General features: G+C 40.0%; 1 protein-coding gene across 1 annotated transcript in view; it reads right to left on the bottom strand.

Moving 5' to 3' along the window:
* Positions 1 to 17,686: 17,686 nt before the first annotated feature.
* LOC128644273 (calcium-binding and coiled-coil domain-containing protein 1-B-like) overlaps positions 17,687 to 20,534 on the bottom strand; it is a gene marked incomplete at its 3' end in the record, with an annotated part of 72,512 nt that continues 69,664 nt past the window's right edge. Inside the window, exons 9-10 of the mRNA XM_053696946.1 lie at positions 18,242 to 18,496; positions 17,687 to 17,812 (exon numbers count right to left, since the gene is read on the bottom strand). Coding sequence (XP_053552921.1) covers positions 17,687 to 17,812; positions 18,242 to 18,496 — 381 coding nt within the window. The remainder of the gene's footprint in view (positions 17,813 to 18,241; positions 18,497 to 20,534) is intronic.

Genomic DNA, 20,534 nt, shown 5'->3' with positions numbered 1-20,534 from the left:
ACAAATACACCAAAAGAGGGAGTTCCGAGTCCAAGCATCCAGGGATATCAGGTGTGATAGATCTGAATGAACGCCGTTCCACTGTCTCAACATGCACAACTGAAGAGGTCTTAGGTGGAACCTGTCGAATGGGATGACATCTATATCGAATTATCCTCTGCGAGGCTGAGCAACGGCGCCTGAACCAGGATGTCATCCAGGTAAGGCACCACCGCAATGCCCCTGGATCTGAGCCCCAAGTACCTTCGTGAAGACTCTCTGGGCCATTGCCAGACCAAAAGGAAGGGCTTAAAATTGGATGTGCTGATCCAGAAATTATTCAAAAAAGTATGCAAGAAAGCATACAATAGGGTGCGCAAAAGAAAAAAAGTAATAATTTTGATAAATAATATATAAAAATATATAATATATCTACTACTATAATTTATTGATAGTGTAGTGTTAGGTTAATTGTAGGTAGTTTATTTAATTAATTTATTGATAGGGTAGTGTTAGGTTTAATTATATCTTCGGTTAGGATTTATTTTACAGGTAAATTAGTTATTATTTTAACTAGGTAACTATTAAATAGCTATTGTACCTGGTTAAAATAATTACCAAGTTGCCTGTAAAATAAATATTAATCCTAAAATAGCTACAATATAATTATAATTTATATTGTAGCTATATTAGGATGTATTTTACAGGTAAGTATTTAGCTTTAAATAGGAATAATTTATTTAATAAGAGTTAATTTATTTCGTTAGATTTAAATTATATTTAATTTAGGGGGTGTTAGTGTTAGGGTTAGACTTAGCTTTAGGGGTTAATCCATTTATTATAGTAGCGGTGAGCTCCGGTCGTCAGATTAGGGGTTAATACTATTTATGATAGGGTTAGTGAGGCGGATTAGGGGTTAATAACTTTATTATAGTAGCGCTCAGGTCCGCTCGGCAGATTAGGGGTTAATAAGTGTAGGCAGGTGTCGGCGACGTTGAGGGGGGCAGATTAGGGGTTAATAAATATAATATAGGGGTCGGCGGTGTTAGGGGCAGCAGATTAGGGGTACATAGGGATAACGTAGGTTGCGGCGGTTTACGGAGCGGCAGATTAGGGGTTAAAAAAATATGCAGGGGTCAGCGATAGCGGGGGCGGCAGATTAGGGGTTAATACGTGTAAGGGTAGGGGTGTTTAGACTCGGGGTACATGTTAGGGTGTTAGGTGCAGACGTAGGAAGTGTTTTCCCATAGGAAACAATGGGGCTGCGTTAGGAGCTGAACGCTGCTTTTTTGCAGGTGTTAGGTTTTTTTTCAGCTCAAACAGCCCCATTGTTTCCTATGGGGGAATCGTGCACGAGCACGTTTTTGAGGCTGGCCGCGTCCGTAAGCAACTCTGGTATCGAGAGTTGCATTTGCGGTAAAAATGCTCTACGCTCCTTTTTTGGAGCCTAACGCAGCATTTGTTTGAACTCTCGATACCAGAGTTAAATTTATGGTGCGGCCAGAAAAAAGCCCGCGGAGCGTTAACAGCCCTTCTACCGCCAAACTCCAAATCTAGGCCTGTGTGTCTGCGCTGATTAGATGTCTGTGATGCAGCTGTTCAGCTGAGCAAGTCAAATAACTCCCAAAGCTTACCACATATGGGGATTCGGGTATACACAGTTCGTATAATTTCTGAATGTTATTTCTGGTATGATAACCCAGAGAGAGGTGAGATCACTCACACACTCTAGAGATAATCTGCCCCCTACGTGATCCTGAGACCTGTCGGGAGCCGCCCCTTCATGCCGATTTCGTCTTGGCGGGCTTCTTGCTCTGCTTAGACTTGTTCCAAGATTGAGCAGGCTTCCAAGATCCCTTGAACTGGTCCGCTTTTGCGGCGGGTTGTTGGTGCTGGGCCTTGTCTGCACGAAAGGGACGAAAAGTAGATCGTTAAGGCTTAGCCTTCTTATCCTGCGGTAGGAAAGCTCCCTTGCCTCCCGTAACCGTGGATATAATCGAATCCAATCCTGGACTGAACAGGATCTTTCCTTGAAAAGGCAAGGACAACAGCCTTGCCTTAGAAGTCATGTCCGCAGACCAAGATTTTAGCTACAGAGCCCTGTGTGCTAAAACAGAAAAACCTGACACCTTAGCATTTAGGCGAATAATTTGCATTTTGGCATCACAGATTAACGAATTGGCGATTTTCAGCGCCTTAATCTTCTCCTGTATCTCGTTGATGGATGTCTCCCCTCGACCATTTCACACAGGGATTCACACCAATATCTTGCAGCTCCAGCGACCGCCACAACGGCCGCTGCTGACTGAACAACAAAACCTGTGTGCTGAAACATCTTTCTCAACATGTTTTCAAGATTTTTATCCATGGGCTCTTTAAAAGAAGAACTATCCTCGAGGGGAATAGTCGTTCGCTTCGTGAGCATAGAGATAGCCCCATCCACCTTAGGGATGGTCTCCCACAGCTCAAGCTGAGAGTCCGGAACGGGGAACAGTTTTTTAAAGGAAGAAGAAGGGGAAAAGGAAGAACCTAACTGCTCCCATTCGTTCTTAATAATATTAGCCATCTTAACAGGAACCGGGAAAGACTGAGGTACTACCCTGTCCTTGTATACATTGTCAAGCTTAGGAATCGCAGGTTCCTCCGGTATCTTAGGTTCCGAAACCTCCAGAGTAGCAAGCACCTGCCGTAGCAGAAAGGGCAAATGCTCCATCCTCTGCCGCCGGAGGTTTAGATGACACAGACTCCGACCCAGAAAGGGCCTCCTCCAAAGAGTCAGAGTGGGCCTTGTCCTCGTATAGAGCCTCTGGATCTCCCATTGGCGAGGACAAACCCTGGGCCAGGCCGCTATGATAAACCCTACGTTTGCGCTTAGCAGAATGAGGTAAGGCATGGATCACTTTCGAAACCGCCGATTCCAGTTGGTCCGCAAAGTCTGACAGCCAACGAATCTCTCCCAAAGGAGTAACGGTTGGACACTGGGGCGCTGCATGTGCAATCGGAGATGAATGTAGGGAAAGCACCTCCCGGGACGAAGAACCCTCAGAGGTGGACGGCTCAGAAGTACTAGACATCCATTTATCTTTAGATGTTGTAACTTTATCAAGGCATATGGAACATAGTTGAGCAGGTTGATCCACCAGAACCTCCTCACAATAAACACAGGAATGAGACTTTATTAAGGAAGGAGAACCTTCTAACGCGTCAGAGTCCTCCATCGCTTGCACGCTTGGTTAGACAAACTTTATTAAAAATGCACCTTTATACTTCCAATGGCCGGGGCACTCACCACCTCCTAGGACCCGGACAACAGAAACCGCTATGTCTCCTGCGCCACAGATCAACAGGAAGGACAGATAGCCACACCCAGTCGCATGGAATGCCTGGCAGGAGCGCTCCTGCACTAGGGAAAAATGGCCGCGCAAGTTTCCGCAAGTAACCTGAAAATTACACACATTGCCAAAGCCTCATCCCGCACATAGCGCAGCAGTGACACAATAAACAATATCATGTATAAACCCCCCTGTTCAATAATCCCCCTTCCAGGAATATTAACCCTAGATTCTGTAAAGATAAAAGGCGCCACACTGTGACCCTGTCTTCTATGTTATCATTATTAATAAAAAATGAAATGATCTTACCAGAATCTACGCCGTGGAACAGGAAAACGGTCCTTCAAGTGTGACAGGTTAGTAGCCTCGCTCCTGACATGGACTTGAGTGAAGAAAGCAGGCAGCCAAACTCGTCATCGCTGATTGCTTATGGAGCTGTTAATATGAGTCGGGATGGTTTCGCAGAAAGACTCCCCCTGCATCTCCGGACTTTAACTTTCGCACAGGCTCTCACTGAGAGGCTGACAGGACTACTTAAAACTCCAGTCCCACTGCGAAGAGTACTACCCTCCATAAGAGACTACTCTGAAACTCCGGCACTCCTCTGCCATCCTTCTGTGACAACAGGCAAAAAATGACTGGGGGATGAGGGAAGTGGGGGTATTTAAGCCTATGGCTGGGGTGTCTTTGCCTCCTCCTGGTGGCCAGGTTCTTAATTCCCAATAGTAATGAATGAAGCCGTGGACTCTCCTCCCCTTTAGATAGAAATACATTTTTTGAGCCTCTCTTGCACGCAACTAATGTATTTTTCAACCCAAAAAGTGGCAAATGAATAAATAGAGACACAGAAAATAAAAGTCTAAAATTAAACAAAAAATTAAGGAAAATAGCAATCGAAAACTATAGGACCGACATTAAGTCAGCATTGTTCTTGTTCGTTTTTAATACATTTGTGCAAGAGTGATGCAGGAAATTGTAACTGCATTTTTATGGTAAAAATCACAGGCATCCATGAGCATGAAAAAAGCAAACATTTGAATTCTTAAACATGCCCATCTACAGCTATTAAAAATGCTTAATTATGGGCAAGATTATTCTTTAGCCATATTTGTTGATACTGAGCACCCATTTCTTTGGTGACATTTGTAGGAATGTAAATTATAAACAAAATACATTATTTAAAACAAGGGTTGTCAAATGTATTTTATGTTTATGAACCACTGAGGATACAGAGGTATCAGTCACATATTTTTTAGGAGCCAGACATTGCTTTTATATAGTTTTATGTCACATAATCCAAAACGTAAGGAGCCAGAAGTAAAATTCTAGTGACTATGTTAAGCTATAGTTTAAAAATATATGTAATCTTAGTCTTTGTATTATTATTTTTAAAGGTAAATGTTTTTTTTTAATAAAGGTTTGAAGTAGTGGTGGATGCTGCCACAATAAAGCTTACATCTAAATCCAATCAGCCTTGCTTGTAACATGCTCCGCCTACTAGGACCAAGTCCACTTCTGTGAATCTTGCACTTATTGAGGGTGGTGAGTTCAAAAAGGCATGTAGGCTTCAATCTTGCTGATTCTGCAATAGCTTAGCATTTGCAGATTTATTGGTGCTCTTACACCCATTCACTAAAAAACAGAATTTATGCTTACCTGATAAATTACTTTCTCCAACGGTGTGTCCGGTCCACGGCGTCATCCTTACTTGTGGGATATTCTCTTCCCCAACAGGAAATGGCAAAGAGCCCAGCAAAGCTGGTCACATGATCCCTCCTAGGCTCCGCCTACCCCAGTCATTCGACCGACGTACAGGAGGAAATATGCATAGGAGAAACCATAAGATACCGTGGTGACTGTAGTTAGAGAAAATAATTCATCAGACCTGATTAAAAAAACCAGGGCGGGCCGTGGACCGGACACACCGTTGGAGAAAGTAATTTATCAGGTAAGCATAAATTCTGTTTTCTCCAACATAGGTGTGTCCGGTCCACGGCGTCATCCTTACTTGTGGGAACCAATACCAAAGCTTTAGGACACGGATGAAGGGAGGGAGCAAATCAGGTCACCTAAATGGAAGGCACCACGGCTTGCAAAACCTTTCTCCCAAAAATAGCCTCTGAAGAAGCAAAAGTATCAAATTTGTAAAATTTGGCAAAAGTGTGCAGTGAAGACCTAGGGCGCGATCCGATATCGATCGCAGTTTGCGGCGCAAGCGAGGAGACCGGCGTCGCCCGCAGTTTCAGCTCGCAACTCGAGCCATCCCATATAGGTCGCCGTCAGATGCTAACGTGCCGTAAGTCTCACAAACCAGCGATGTCCAGAAATCTGCGCAAGTACAAATTTCTGGCGTCGCCAGTGACTTGCGCCACGTTAGAATCTGCCGGCGCCTATAAAACCTGACTAAAGTCTAAAACACCCGCACTGTCTAACACGCCTCCCTAACATAGCCCGCACTGTCTAACACGCCTCCCTAACATAGCCCGCACTGTCTAACCCTCTATCCGCTATCCCCCCTCACTATCCTAACAATAAAAAAGCTATTAACCCCTAAACCGCCGCTCCTTTACCCCGCCGCAACCTAATAAAGTTATTAACCCCTAAACCGCCGCTCCCGTACCCCGCCGCCAGCTATATTATATCTATAACCCCCTAAAGTGAGCGCTTAACACCGCCGCCATCTATATTAAAATTATTAACCCCTAATGTAAGCCCCTTACACCGCCGCCATCTCTATTAAAATGATTAACCCCTAATTTAATCTACCTACCCTGCCGCCAGCTATATTATCTATATTAACCCTAAGTATATTATAGTTAATATAGGTATTACATTATATATATTAACTATATTAACCCTAATTATATTAGGGTTAATATAGTTACTATAGTATTTATATTAACTATATTAACTCTATCTAACCCTAACTAAATTTATATTAAATTAATCTAATTCATTTATAAACTAAAATATTCCTATTTAAATCTAAATACTTACCTATAAAATAAACCATAAGATAGCTACAATATAATTAATAATTACATTGTAGCTATGTTAGGGTTAATATTTATTTTACAGGTAAATAGTTAATTATTTTAACTAGGTATAATAGATATTAAATAGTTATTAACTATTTAATATCTACCTAGTTAAAATAATTACCCAATTACCTGTAAAATAAATCCTAACCTAAGTTATAAATACACCTACACTATCAATAAATTTAATAAATTACAAACATCTATCTAAAAATACAATTAAATTAACTAAACTAAATTACAAAAAAAAACAAACACTAAATTACAAAAAATAAAAAAAAGATTACAAGATTTTTAAGCTAATTACACCTATTCTAAGCCCCCTAATAAAATAATAAACCCCCAAAATAAAAAAAATTCCCTGCCCTATTCTAAATTAAACAAATTTCAAAGCTCTTTACCTTACCAGCCCTTAAAAGGGCCTTTTGTGGGGCATGCCCCAAAGAATTCAGCTCTTTTGCATTCAACAAATACAATCCCCCCCCCCATTACAACCCACCACCCACATACCCCTATTCTAAACCCACCCAAACCCCCCTTAAAAAAGCCTAACACTACCCCCCTGAAGATCTCCCTACCTTGTCTTCACCACACCGGGCCGAACTCCTGATCCGATCCGGGCGATGTCGTCTTCCAAGCGGCAAAGAAGAATTCTTCCTCCGGCGACGTCTTCCTCCAAGCGGCAGCAAAGTCTTCATTCTTCCGGCGGCATCTTCAATCTTCTTTCTTCGCTCCGCCGCCGCGGAGCATCCATCCCGGCCGACTGCTGAACTTGGAATGAGGTACCTTTAAATGACGTCATCCAAGATGGCGTCCGCCGAATTCCGATTGGCTGATAGGATTCTATCAGCCAATCGGAATTAAGTTAAAAAAATCTGATTGGCTGATTGGTTGATTGAATCAGCCAATCAGATTCAAGTTCAATCCGATTGGCTGATCCAATCAGCCAATCAGATTGAGCTCGCATTCTATTGGCTGTTAACTTAATTCCGATTGGCTGATAGAATCCTATCAGCCAATCGGAATTCTGCGGACGCCATCTTGGATGACGTCATTTAAAGGTACCTCATTCCAAGTTCAGCAGTCGGCCGGGATGGATGCTCCGCGGCGGCGGAGCGAAGAAAGAAGATTGAAGATGCCGCCGGAAGAATGAAGACTTTGCTGCCGCTTGGAGGAAGACATCGCCCGGATCGGATCAGGAGTTCGGCCCGGTGTGGTGAAGACAAGGTAGGGAGATCTTCAGGGGGGTAGTGTTAGGCTTTTTTAAGGGGGGTTTGGGTGGGTTTAGAATAGGGGTATGTGGGTGGTGGGTTGTAATGGGGGGGGGGTATTGTATTTGTTGTATGCAAAAGAGCTGAATTCTTTGGGGCATGCCCCACAAAAGGCCCTTTTAAGGGCTGGTAAGGTAAAGAGCTTTGAAATTTGTTAAATTTAGAATAGGGCAGGGAATTTTTTTTATTTTGGGGGTTTATTATTTTATTAGGGGGCTTAGAATAGGTGTAATTAGCTTAAATATCTTGTAATCTTTTTTTTATTTTTTGTAATTTAGTGTTTGTTTTTTTTTGTAATTTAGTTTAGTTAATTTAATTGTATTTTTAGATAGATGTTAGTAGTTTATTAAATTTATTGATAGTGTAGGTGTATTTGTAACTTAGGTTAGGATTTATTTTACAGGTAATTGGGTAATTATTTTAACTAGGTAGATATTAAATAGTTAATAACTATTTAATAGCTATTATACCTAGTTAAAATAATTAACAATTTACCTGTAAAATAAATATTAACCCTAACATAGCTACAATGTAATTATTAATTATATTGTAGCTATCTTAGGGTTTATTTTATAGTTAAGTATTTAGATTTAAATAGGAATATTTTAGTTTATAAATGAATTAGATTAATTTAATATAAATTTAGTTAGGGTTAGATAGAGTTAATATAGTTAATATAAATACTATAGTAACTATATTAACTATATTAACCCTAATATAATTAGGGTTAATATAGTTAATATATATAATGTAATACCTATATTAACTATAATATACTTAGGGTTAATATAGATAATATAGCTGGCGGCGGGGTAGGTAGATTAAATTAGGGGTTAATCATTTTAATAGAGATGGCGGCGGTGTAAGGGGCTTACATTAGGGGTTAATAATTTTTATATAGGTGGCGGCGGTGTAAGGGGTCAGATTAGGGGATAGATAAGGTAGATGGCGGCGGTTTTAGAGGCTCACAGTAGGGGGTTAGTTTATGTAGATGGCGGCGGGGTCCGTGAGCGGCGGTTTAGGGGGGTAATAACTTTATTAGGGATTTCGGGGGGGGGATCGCGGTTGACAGGGAGATAGACATTGCGCATGCGTTAGGTGTTAGGTTTATTTTAGCAGATCGCGGTTGACAGGGAGATAGACATTGCGCATGCGTTAGGTGTTAGGTTTATTTTCTAGTTAGTTTAGGGAGTTACGGGGCTCCAATAGTCAGCGTAAGGCTTCTTACGGCTGCTTTTTGTGGCGAGGTGAAAATGGAGTAAGTTTTCTCCATTTTCGCCACGTAAGTCCTTACGCTGCATATTGGATACCAAACTGCGCGGGTTTGGTATACCTGCCTATGGCCCAAAAAACTGCGGGCGACGGCAGAAATATACGGGCGTAACTTCTAGGTTACGCCGTATATGTGATACCAAATCCGCGCAAATATTGGCGTCGCCGGCTTTTGCGGGCGACGCTTTATATCGGATCGACCCCCAAGTCGCTGCCTTACATATCTGGTCAACAGAAGCCTCGTTCTTGAAGGCCCATGTGGAAGCCACAGCCCTAGTGGAATGAGCTGTGATTCTTTCAGGAGGTTGCCGTCCGGCAGTCTCATAAGCCAATCGGATAATGCTTTTAAGCCAAAAAGAAAGAGAGGTAGAAGTTGCCTTTTGACCTCTCCTTTTACCAGAATAAACAACAAACAAAGAAGATGTTTGTCTGAAATCTTTAGTGGCCTCTAAATAGAATTTTAGAGCACGGACTACGTCCAAATTGTGTAACAAACGTTCCTTCTTTGAAACTGGATTCGGACACAAAGAAGGTACAACTATCTCCTGGTTAATATTCTTGTTGGAAACAACTTTCGGAAGAAAACCAGGCTTAGTACGCAAAACCACCTTATCTGCATGGAACACCAGATAGGGCGGAGAACACTGCAGAGCAGATAACTCAGAAACTCTTCTAGCAGAAGAAATTGCAACCAAAAACAAAACTTTCCAAGATAATAACTTAATATCTACGGAATGTAAGGGTTCAAACGGAACCCCTTGAAGAACTGAAAGAACTAGATTAAGACTCCAGGGAGGAGTCAAAGGTCTGTAAACAGGCTTGATTCTAACCAGAGCCTGAACAAACGCTTGAACGTCTGGCACAGCTGCCAGCCTTTTGTGAAGTAAAACAGATAACGCAGAGATCTGTCCCTTCAGAGAACTTGCAGATAATCCTTTCTCCAAACCTTCTTGTAGAAAGGATAGAATCTTAGGAATTTTTATCTTGTTCCATGGGAATCCTTTAGATTCACACCAACAGATATATTTTTTCCATATCTTATGGTAAATTTTTCTAGTTACAGGCTTTCTAGCCTGAATCAGAGTATCTATTACAGAATCTGAAAACCCACGCTTTGATAAAATCAAGCGTTCAATCTCCAAGCAGTCAGTTGGAGGGAAGCCAGATTCGGATGTTCGAATGGACCTTGAACAAGAAGGTCCTGTCTCAAAGGTAGCTTCCATGGTGGAGCCGACTAGGTTGAAGGTCCAAGGTGCTACTAGTGCATCTACTAGAGACGCCTTGGGATCCCTGGATCTGGACCCGTAACAAGGAACCTTGAAGTTCTGACGAGAGGCCATCAGATCCATGTCTGGAATGCCCCATAATCGAGTTATTTGGGCAAAGATTTCCGGATGGAGTTCCCACTCCCCCGGATGGAATGTCTGACGACCAATTTTCCACTCCTGGGATGTGGATTGCAGACAAGTGGCAGGAGTGATCCTCCGCCCATTGAATTATCTTGGTCACTTCCTCCATCGCCAGGGAACTCCTTGTTCCCCCCTGATGGTTGATATATGCAACTGTCGTCATGTTGTCTGATTGAAACCTTATGAATTTGGCCTTTGCTAGATGAGGCCAAGCTTTGAGAGCATTGAATATCGCTCTCAGTTCCAGAATGTTTATCGGGAGAAGAGATTCTTCCCGAGACCATAGACCCTGAGCTTTCAGGGGTTCCCAGACCGCGCCCCAGCCCACCAGACTGGCGTCGGTCGTGACAATGACCCACTCTGGTCTGCGGAAGCTCATTCCCTGTGACAGGTTATCCAGGATCAGCCACCAACGGAGTGAATCTCTGGTCCTTTGATCTACTTGAATCGTCGGAGACAAGTCTGTATAATCCCCATTCCACTGTCTGAGCATGCACAGTTGTAATGGCCTTAGATGAATTCGTGCAAAAGGAACTATGTCCATTGCTGCAACCATCAATCCTATTACTTCCATGCACTGCGCTATGGAAGGACGAAGAACAGAATGAAGTACTTGACAAGAACTTAGAAGTTTTGATTTTCTGACCTCTGTCAGAAAAATCCTCATTTCTAAGGAGTCTATTATTGTTCCCAAGAAGGGAACTCTTGTTGACGGGGAAAGAGAACTTTTTTCTATGTTCACTTTCCATCCGTGAGATCTGAGAAAGGCTAGGACGATGTCCGTATGAGCCTTTGCTTTTGACAGAGACGACGCTTGAATCAGGATGTCGTCCAAGTACGGTACTACTGCAATGCCCCTTGGTCTTAGAACCGCTAGAAGGGACCCTAGTACCTTTGTGAAAATTCTCGGAGCAGTGGCTAATCCGAATGGAAGTGCCACAAACTGGTAATGCTTGTCCAGGAAAGCGAACCTTAGGAACTGATGATGTTCCTTGTGGATAGGAATATGTAGGTACGCATCCTTTAAATCCACCGTGGTCATAAATTGACCTTCCTGGATGGTAGGAAGGATCGTTCGAATGGTTTCCATTTTGAACGATGGAACCCTGAGAAATTTGTTTAGGATCTTGAGATCTAAAATTGGTCTGAATGTTCCCTCTTTTTTGGGAACTATGAACAGGTTGGAGTAAAACCCCATCCCTTGTTCTCCTATTGGAACTGGATGAATTACTCCCATCTTTAACAGGTCTTCTACACAATGTAAGAATGCCTGTCTTTTTATTTGGTTTGAAGATAATTGAGACCTGTGGAACCTTCCCCTTGGGGGTAGTTCCTTGAATTCCAGGAGATAACCTTGAGAAACTATTTCTAGTGCCCAAGGATCCTGAACATCTCTTGCCCAGGCCTGAGCAAAGAGAGAAAGTCTGCCCCCCACCAGATCCGGTCCCGGATCGGGGGCCATCCCTTCATGCTGTTTTGGTAGCAGTGGCAGGCTTCTTGGCCTGCTTACCCTTGTTCCAGCCTTGCATCGGTCTCCAGGCTGGTTTGGGTTGAGAAGTATTACCCTCTTGCTTAGAGGATGTAGAAGTAGAGGCTGGTCCGTTTCTGCGAAAGGGACGAAAATTAGGCTTATTTCTAGCCTTAAAAGACCTATCCTGAGGAAGGGCGTGGCCCTTTCCCCCGGTGATGTCTGAAATAATCTCTTTCAAATCAGGACCAAACAGTGTTTTGCCCTTGAAAGGGATGTTAAGCAATTTTGTCTTGGAAGACACATCCGCTGACCAAGACTTTAGCCAAAGCGCTCTGCGCGCCACGATAGCAAACCCTGAATTTTTCGCCGCTAATCTAGCTAATTGCAAAGCGGCATCTAGAATAAAAGAGTTAGCCAATTTAAGTGCTTGAACTCTGTCCATAACCTCCTCATACGAAGATTCTTTATTGAGCGACTTTTCTAGTTCTTCGAACCAGAAACACGCTGCCGTAGTGACAGGAACAATGCATGAAATTGGTTGTAGAAGGTAACCTTGCTGAACAAACATCTTTTTAAGCAAACCCTCTAATTTTTTATCCATAGGATCTTTGAAAGCACAACTATCTTCTATGGGAATAGTAGTGCGTTTGTTTAGAGTAGAGACCGCCCCCTCGACCTTAGGGACTGTCTGCCATAAGTCCTTTCTGGGGTCGACTATAGGAAATAATTTCTTAAATATAGGGGGAGGAACAAAAGGTATGCCGGGCCTTTCCCATTCCTTATTTACTATGTCCGCCACCCGCTTGGGTATAGGAAAAACATCGGGGGGCACCGGAACCTCTAGGAACTTGTCCATCTTACATAATTTCTCTGGAATGACCAAATTGTCACAATCATCCAGAGTAGATAATACCTCCTTAAGCAGTGCGCGGAGATGTTCTAATTTAAATTTAAATGTTACAACATCAGGTTCAGCTTGTTGAGAAATTTTTCCTGAATCTGAAATTTCTCCCTCAGACAAAACCTCCCTCCTGGCCCCTTCAGATTGGTGTGAGGGTATGTCAGAAACGTTATCATCAGCGTCCTCTTGCTCTTCAGTGTTTAAAACAGAGCAATCGCGCTTTCTTTGATAAGTAGGCATTTTAGATAAAATATTTGCAATAGAATTATCCATAACAGCCGTTAATTGTTGCATGGTAATAAGTATTGGCGCACTAGATGTACTAGGGGCCTCTTGTGTGGGCAAAACTGGTGTAGACACAGAAGGGGATGATGCAGTACCATGCTTACTCCCCTCATCTGAAGAATCATCTTGGGCACTATTATTATCTGTGGCATCATTGTCCCTACTTTGTTTGGACACTATGTCACAATTATCACATATATTTAAATGGGGAGACACATTGGCTTTCATACATATAGAACATCGCTTATCTGATGGTTCAGACATGTTAAACAGGCTTAAACTTGTCAACAAAGCACAAAAAACGTTTTAAAATAAAACCGTTACTGTCACTTTAAATTTTAAACAGAACACACTTTATTACTGAATATGCGAAAAAGCATGAAGCAATTGTTCAAAGTTCACCAAAATTTCACCACATTGTCTTAAAGCCTTAAAAGTATTGCACACCAAATTTGAAAGCTTTAACCCTTAAAATAACGGAACCGGAGCCGTTTTTACATTTAACCCCTATACAGTCCCAGGTATCTGCTTTGCTGAGACCCAACCAAGCCCAGAGGGGAATACGATACCAAATGACGCCTTCTATAAGCTTTTTCAGTGGTTCTTAGCTCCTCACACATGCATCTGCATGCCTTGCTTTCCAAAAACAACTGCGCATTAGTGGCGCGAAAATGAGGCTCTGCCTATGACTAGAGAAGGCCCCCATCTGAAAAAGGTGTCCATACAGTGCCTGCCGTTTTTTAACAACAATCCCCAAGATTATAATAACTATAAAGAGTTATAATCTGCCAAATATGCTTAGCAAAGTAATCGTTTTAGCCCAGAAAAATGTCTACCAGTTTTTTAAGCCCTTATAAAGCCCTTTATTCTTTTACTTAATCTAAGAAAATGGCTTACCGGTCCCCATAGGGAAAATGACAGCCTTCCAGCATTACAAAGTCTTGTTAGAAATGTGGCCAGTCATACCTCAGGCAGAAAAGTCTGCCAACTGCTTCCCCCAACTGAAGTTACTTCATCTCAACAGTCCTGTGTGGAAACAGCAATCGATTTTAGTAACGTTTGCTAAAATCATCTTCCTCTTACAAACAGAAATCTTCTTCTCTTTTCTGTTTCAGAGTAAATAGTACATACCAGCACTATTTTAAAATAACAAACACTTGATTGAAGAATAAAAACTACATTTAAACACCAAAAAACTCTTAGCCATCTCCGTGGAGATGTTGCCTGTGCAACGGCAAAGAGAATGACTGGGGTAGGCGGAGCCTAGGAGGGATCATGTGACCAGCTTTGCTGGGCTCTTTGCCATTTCCTGTTGGGGAAGAGAATATCCCACAAGTAAGGATGACGCCGTGGACCGGACACACCTATGTTGGAGAAATACTAATTTCACTCTGAATGACACAAATCCATTTTTTTCAGAAAAGGGGCAACTACCTACTTACGAACAATATTTGTGCTGGCAATGATTTTTGTTGTAAGAAATAATTCTTACTTCACTAGACATTTCTTTAAAAATGAAGACAGTTTATTCTGAAGATAAAATAGATAAAATAAATTTAGGCTATTATCCCCCTCAATCCTAATCATATGTGCCACCTTCAAGCTGACGCCATGCTTCATAATTTCTGATCTAGAGGCACCATTTGTAATTCACTGATGATGCTCAGGAATAGTGAACAACATATCTTGAGTAAGTGGATTCCATTGTTCAAATGATAATTATCTAGAATTGTAATATAGAAAATGTATTTTTCTGTTTATGGATGTAGAGTAAGAATCTACAGATTAAACTCTAAAAGAACATCTCTAATATTCTCTATGTGGGTTAAAGACTTATGGCTTTATTTATCAAGCAAATGATGCTTCGGAGGCCCTTCGTTTAAGGCTTGCCTGAAACTAAAGTTAAGAAGCAGCGGTCGTAAGCAGTCTTAACCTCTCCACCATATAAAAGGTTGCGGATTGAAATCATCCGATCCGGATGATTGACACCCCCTGCTACTGGCCGCCAGCGATGTCCAGCGGACTTGATAAATCGAGCCCTTAGGGTCCAATCCTCAAAAACTTGCCAGCATGGAGAGAAATCCACAGCTTATTTCCTGAAGCAGTGTTTTCCACTCGGCTGATTTTACTGATCACCCGGCTAAAATTTTAGCCAATATTAAGCTAAAATTAGCCAGTATTAAAAATGTTCAATTTTTATTACACAAATTATAATTAAATACATGTATGTTAAATTAAGCAATGAAATTGTTCTTTGGATATCTGAAAATGATATCATATTAAAAAATATTACACTGCCCCCAAACGGCTACATCATGCAGGCTACTTTAAAATGCCACCCGGCTGGCAATATCTTCTGTGGAGCAATTATATTATATTCTAGTGTCTCTCTTTAACATAAAGAATATTAGTTAACTCCCCTTAATGAGATACACAGTTCCCAGGTTATAAATGGCCTTGTAATACTGACAGGGTATATCATAGAATTTCACCAGACCAGAGAGGTTTAGAGAATTGGGCATTTAGAATGTGTTTTTGTAAAGGTTATTAGGTCATATGGATTCATATAAATCAAGCTCCTTAATTAATATTCATGTCAGCTCAGATGGAGGTAACATGCTATGTTTATTGCCATAAAAAAATCATGAATAAAATAGGGCATGTATCAATTAAATATAATACAGCAATCAATTTTTTCACTAACATAGCAGTGTGAATCCTTACTATATCACAAAACTCATAAAGGCACATACTATTTTTTTGTAATGCTAGAAACCACCCTCAGCATCATCAAATACAAATTACTAACAGATAAACTACAAAGGGATCAAGAACTTAAAAAGCGCTAAAGGTAGGTCATTGTATACCATGTCCCCAAGGGAACATGTGGTCACTCATTCACTTACAGTGTCACATTGTTCAGTTTCTTACATCCGTTAAAGATTATTAACCAATATTTTATGTAATTTCTGAGCTTTGTAATGTAAAATAAGATTACACCGAGAGATGCAATGGCATCATTACTTATGTGAGATACAGCCTACCAATGCACTTTAAATAGAATGCCAACACTTTACATGAATTATTGCACATTTAAAAAAAAAAAAAACACTTATGTACATATATATAAGTTAATAAAATATGATAAAGTATTACTGTGTTTATTTAAATGGTGCATGTATCTATTTAGAATGTGTGCCATATGTGAAACATGAGTTTTGCATTGAACCAACAGTAACAGCAATGTGTAATATGTTGGTTGCTTATAAGGGCTAGTTTTATCAAGCGCAAGGAGAATTCTCCATGCAATTCTCCTATGGGTTCTAGTCCGCTATCCTTTACAGAAGCGCATCTGTGCAATCAAATTTATAAAAATAACAAAATTTTGTTTTTTACGTTTCTTCATAGGAGAGCTGAAGAGATGTAAAGCTAAATCTCTCTAGTCGGATTGGTATATGCGCCTTATTTATTATTGAAAATACGCAACTATTCTCCATGTAAGTAATACATAAACCAATAGAAATATTTACACAGCCCCACTACTAGCTTTGCTAATGCTCCTCTTCAACAAACTGTCATAGAAGAAAATAGATCTATATTTTCATTGTTTTTTTTTGTGCTTCTATTTTAGCACTTATTTTATTTATTATTTTTATGTCACAACAGATAAAATTTTTGTGCTCTAGTAAATATTTTTTGTGCTACATTATATATAATTTTTGCATCCCAATACATAGTATTTTTGCATTCCAATATAATTTATTATTGGGCTACAATAAACATTATTATTGCACTTTAATATATTACTTTTGCACCTTGTAGAGTCTTTCTTTTGTAACATTGCTTCTACAACTGGTAGAGAATAGATTTCTAAAGCTGTTCTCCACAGTAGTTATAGAGAACTTTAATGCACGCATTTGCAGGGGAACTTTCAGTCTGCTATAGGAGAAAAGAAATGATAAATTTGTAACTAGTTGAATTAATGACTACTATAGGAAATACGACTAAGGATCTAATTTAAAGGGATACTAAACCCAATTTTTTTTTCATGATTCAGATAGAACAAGACATTTTAAGCAACTGTCTAATGTACTCCTATTATCAATTGTCTTTGTTCTCTTGCTATCTTTATTTAAAAAACAAGAATGTAAGCTTAAGACCCGGCCCATTTTTTGTTCAGCACCTGGGTTAGCCTTGCTGATTGGTGGCTAAATGTAGCCACCAATCAACAAGCGCTATCTAGGGCGCTGAAACAAAAATGGGAGGGCTCCTTTGTGTAGATTCCTGCTTCTTCAAATAATGATAGCAAGAGAATGAAGAAAAATTGATAATAGGAGAAAATTAGAAAGTTGCTTAAAATTGCCTGCTCTATCTGAATCATGAAAGAAAAAATTTGGGTTTAGTATCCCTTTAATTTTTGTTTGGAGAACATTGTCTCCAAGGAGAATGGGAACAGAGTAGGAGAATTTTACAGTCAAACTTGCACATTTTTGAATGATAAATGGGAGCATTATTTCTCATGTGCATTTTTAGTTGAAAATATAGGAGAATAGCAATGATAAATTGAGCCCTAAATATATGATATGAACAATTATGTAATGTTTTAGTAAAAAGGAGTCTATCATACGTGATATTTACATTTTCTTAAACCTATTTCCTAATATGTAATCAATTTAAAAGGCCATTTTCATCTGAGCTATATTTTCCTGGGCACTTTATCTCTGGTACCTGTCTGGCATCCTGTTCTTGGCTTAGCTTGCGCTGCAGTAATTGCCTCTGGCTCCTCTCATCCTGTAGGCTGTTTTCCAAGCTTAGTTTTTCTGCTCTCAAATTAACAATCTGATCCCTCTTTGCCTGAAATACAAAGCAAAAGAGTTCTGTTCAGCACTTACCTGGCAATGGTGCTTGAGATAACCTGTAACATGAAAGGCCTTTTAAAAGCGTTATATAAGGATGACTAACTGCTGAAGCCACTATTACGTCATCTAGAGGCAAAGCTATTCACACATTAGACAATCATTCAGTTTATCATCTTGGAAGTTGATGGCCATTAATAGCAAGAGATCATATTCTCTCTGTACTAATGTACATCTATTATTAGGTGTGGTTCCTGACATATTAGTGAGCCAAGTCACTGTGCAGCCTTTTCTGGTATGTGTGAAGATACCCTAGGTCTCAATAAATATAAAACTAATTAGAAATCCACCTAAGTTCTGCATAGCCTCTAAATGTCAACCAAGGCTCAGTTTCTTTCTCATCACGTATGTGCTTCGCTTTTTGTACCTCCATGCTGTGGTTCAGGGCAGTTTTTTCTTGCCACCACTGGCCCATCCCTTCCTTGAACTTCAGGCTTAGGTCAGAGATTTTGATAGAAATATCAGCAGTTTCAAGGCGGCTTTTGTGAAGGTCAGAAATTGTGCGATCCCGTATGGAGGAGACTGTTGCTAGTTCCTCTCCAAGCAGCATCACCTTTTGCTGGCTTGATGCAAGTATATCCTGAGTACAGCGGAGCTTCTCACGCATTGTATCCACCTGCAGCTACAGAGACAAAAAGCACAGCAAATATATGAGATGAAACACAATCTCTCTGTCTTTCTCTAAGATGCTCTCACACAGAATTCAAAATGGGCACGCACGCTTACCTTAACATAAGACAACTGGCTGGATGCCTGGTTCAGGCAGCAATTCAGACTGTCTATTTTATACCTCAAAATGTCCCAAAAAATAAATTACAATTCAATTTTTAGGTCTAATGAGTTTTGTTTTTTCCCTCCATATTGATTATATATATATATATATATATATATATATATATATATGTGTGTGTGTGTGTGTGTGAATAACAACTTACATAAATATATATGTTTATTATTGAAATTAATGTTTAAAAAGTGTTTTAACATTATATTGTATACCTTTTTTTTAGTCAGAAGAGAGAGGGAGGGAGGGAGAGGAGAGAGAGATTTTTAATAAATATATCAATTTAAAAAGAATAATTAAATGAGAGAGAGGAAAGACAGAGATTGATTTAATTTTTTATATATAAAAGGTATTTTTTTCTTAATGCTCCTTCGGATTTAGCTCACTTTAGCTTAGCACTTTGTGTTAGCATTTAAAAACCAGGACAGAGTTTTGTAGCACGCATGCCCTATAGAAGTGTATGAGATGAGGGAGTTAGCGCAGCCGCACTATCCAACCTCCAGATGTTAGCATGCCTGAGACTTTGCTCTAGCACAATGATTTTGCTTTCAACTTGTAATATGAGCACAAGAATCAGAGCGCTATTGATTTAACTTGAGCGGTGTTAGTGGTCAACAGCACTAATATTTTTGCGCTCCATTTGTAATCTAGGCCTTAGTAAGCCTTCCCTAGATAACTAATATATTAATATGCCCTTGTATCTATCTATGAAATGCTTAATGTAGTAAGGTAAAAACATTCTTCTTCTCATTAGAGGGTGTTTTGTTTTTTTTGCAAAGTTTGAACACACAACCAAGGCATGTGTGCACAGTATAACTGGTTTCAAAAGCATTAAATATTTAAATGTATAAAAGTAGGACTCTCTAATGAGACTTGTTTTAAAGTGGGCTTATGAAATTACACTCTTCACCTAAAGCATGATAATAAACCCTCCTTTCCTTTATTTATGTTTGTGAATAGCGCCCAGGTAGGTAATTTTCTCTCATCAGCAAAATGTATGTGAGTTTTGGCCTTGCAACTGCCCAATAGGATTATAATCATACATGCTTTATTTCTTATTATGTGTATCACAGAGAGGACCTTCATATGGTTCTACTTTGAGTGTGGAGAACATTAGGACAAATAGCTTAGTACCAAAGCTGCCCATATGAACACACAAGGGGGAAAAAGCATTACCTCTGCTCGGAAAAAGAAAGACTGATTACAAAACCTTCTTATCTGCTACTTGGGATAATACTAACACTTTAAATTAACACAACTTTATTTTATAAGTTGTACTGACAACAATAATTGTGTCCTTATAAAAAGTAAAAATTGCCAAGTTGATGTATTAATAAGGAAAACAAATTAATTTGCTTCTTGCTCACTAAAGAAAAGTTAATTGAGCATTTTAATTGTAACTTTGTACCTCAAATTTAAATGTTCAATAAGTAAAATAAAAGTTTTAGGGGCACTCTATTCAAAAAGTTTATCTGTTCTATCTAAAAGAGAGCATTTCAATATGTATTACGGGGCTCTGGTTAAAATGTTACTCTGCAAACTACAACAAAGAAAATAGAGACACACTCAACATAGACAGAACAAAAAGCTGGAAAAACTTCCTTGCTAGTCCATAAGGCCAGTGCCACTAAGGATGCAGTCTTTTTTAGCACACTATGCCTTTCACAGAGAAAAAAACAGAATTTATGTTTACCTGATAAATTTCTTTCTCCAACGGTGTGTCCGGTCCACGGCGTCATCCTTACTTGTGGGATATTCTCTTCCCCAACAGGAAATGGCAAAGAGCCCAGCAAAGCTGGTCACATGATCCCTCCTAGGCTCCGCCTACCCCAGTCATTCGACCGACGTTAAGGAGGAATAATAGCATAGGAGAAAC

This window comes from Bombina bombina, unplaced genomic scaffold (assembly GCF_027579735.1).
Source record: "Bombina bombina isolate aBomBom1 unplaced genomic scaffold, aBomBom1.pri scaffold_620, whole genome shotgun sequence".
In the NCBI taxonomy this organism is placed as follows: Eukaryota; Metazoa; Chordata; class Amphibia; order Anura; family Bombinatoridae; genus Bombina; species Bombina bombina.
Note: the sequence above shows the minus strand (reverse complement) of the source record. Positions and strands in the feature narration are given on the sequence as shown.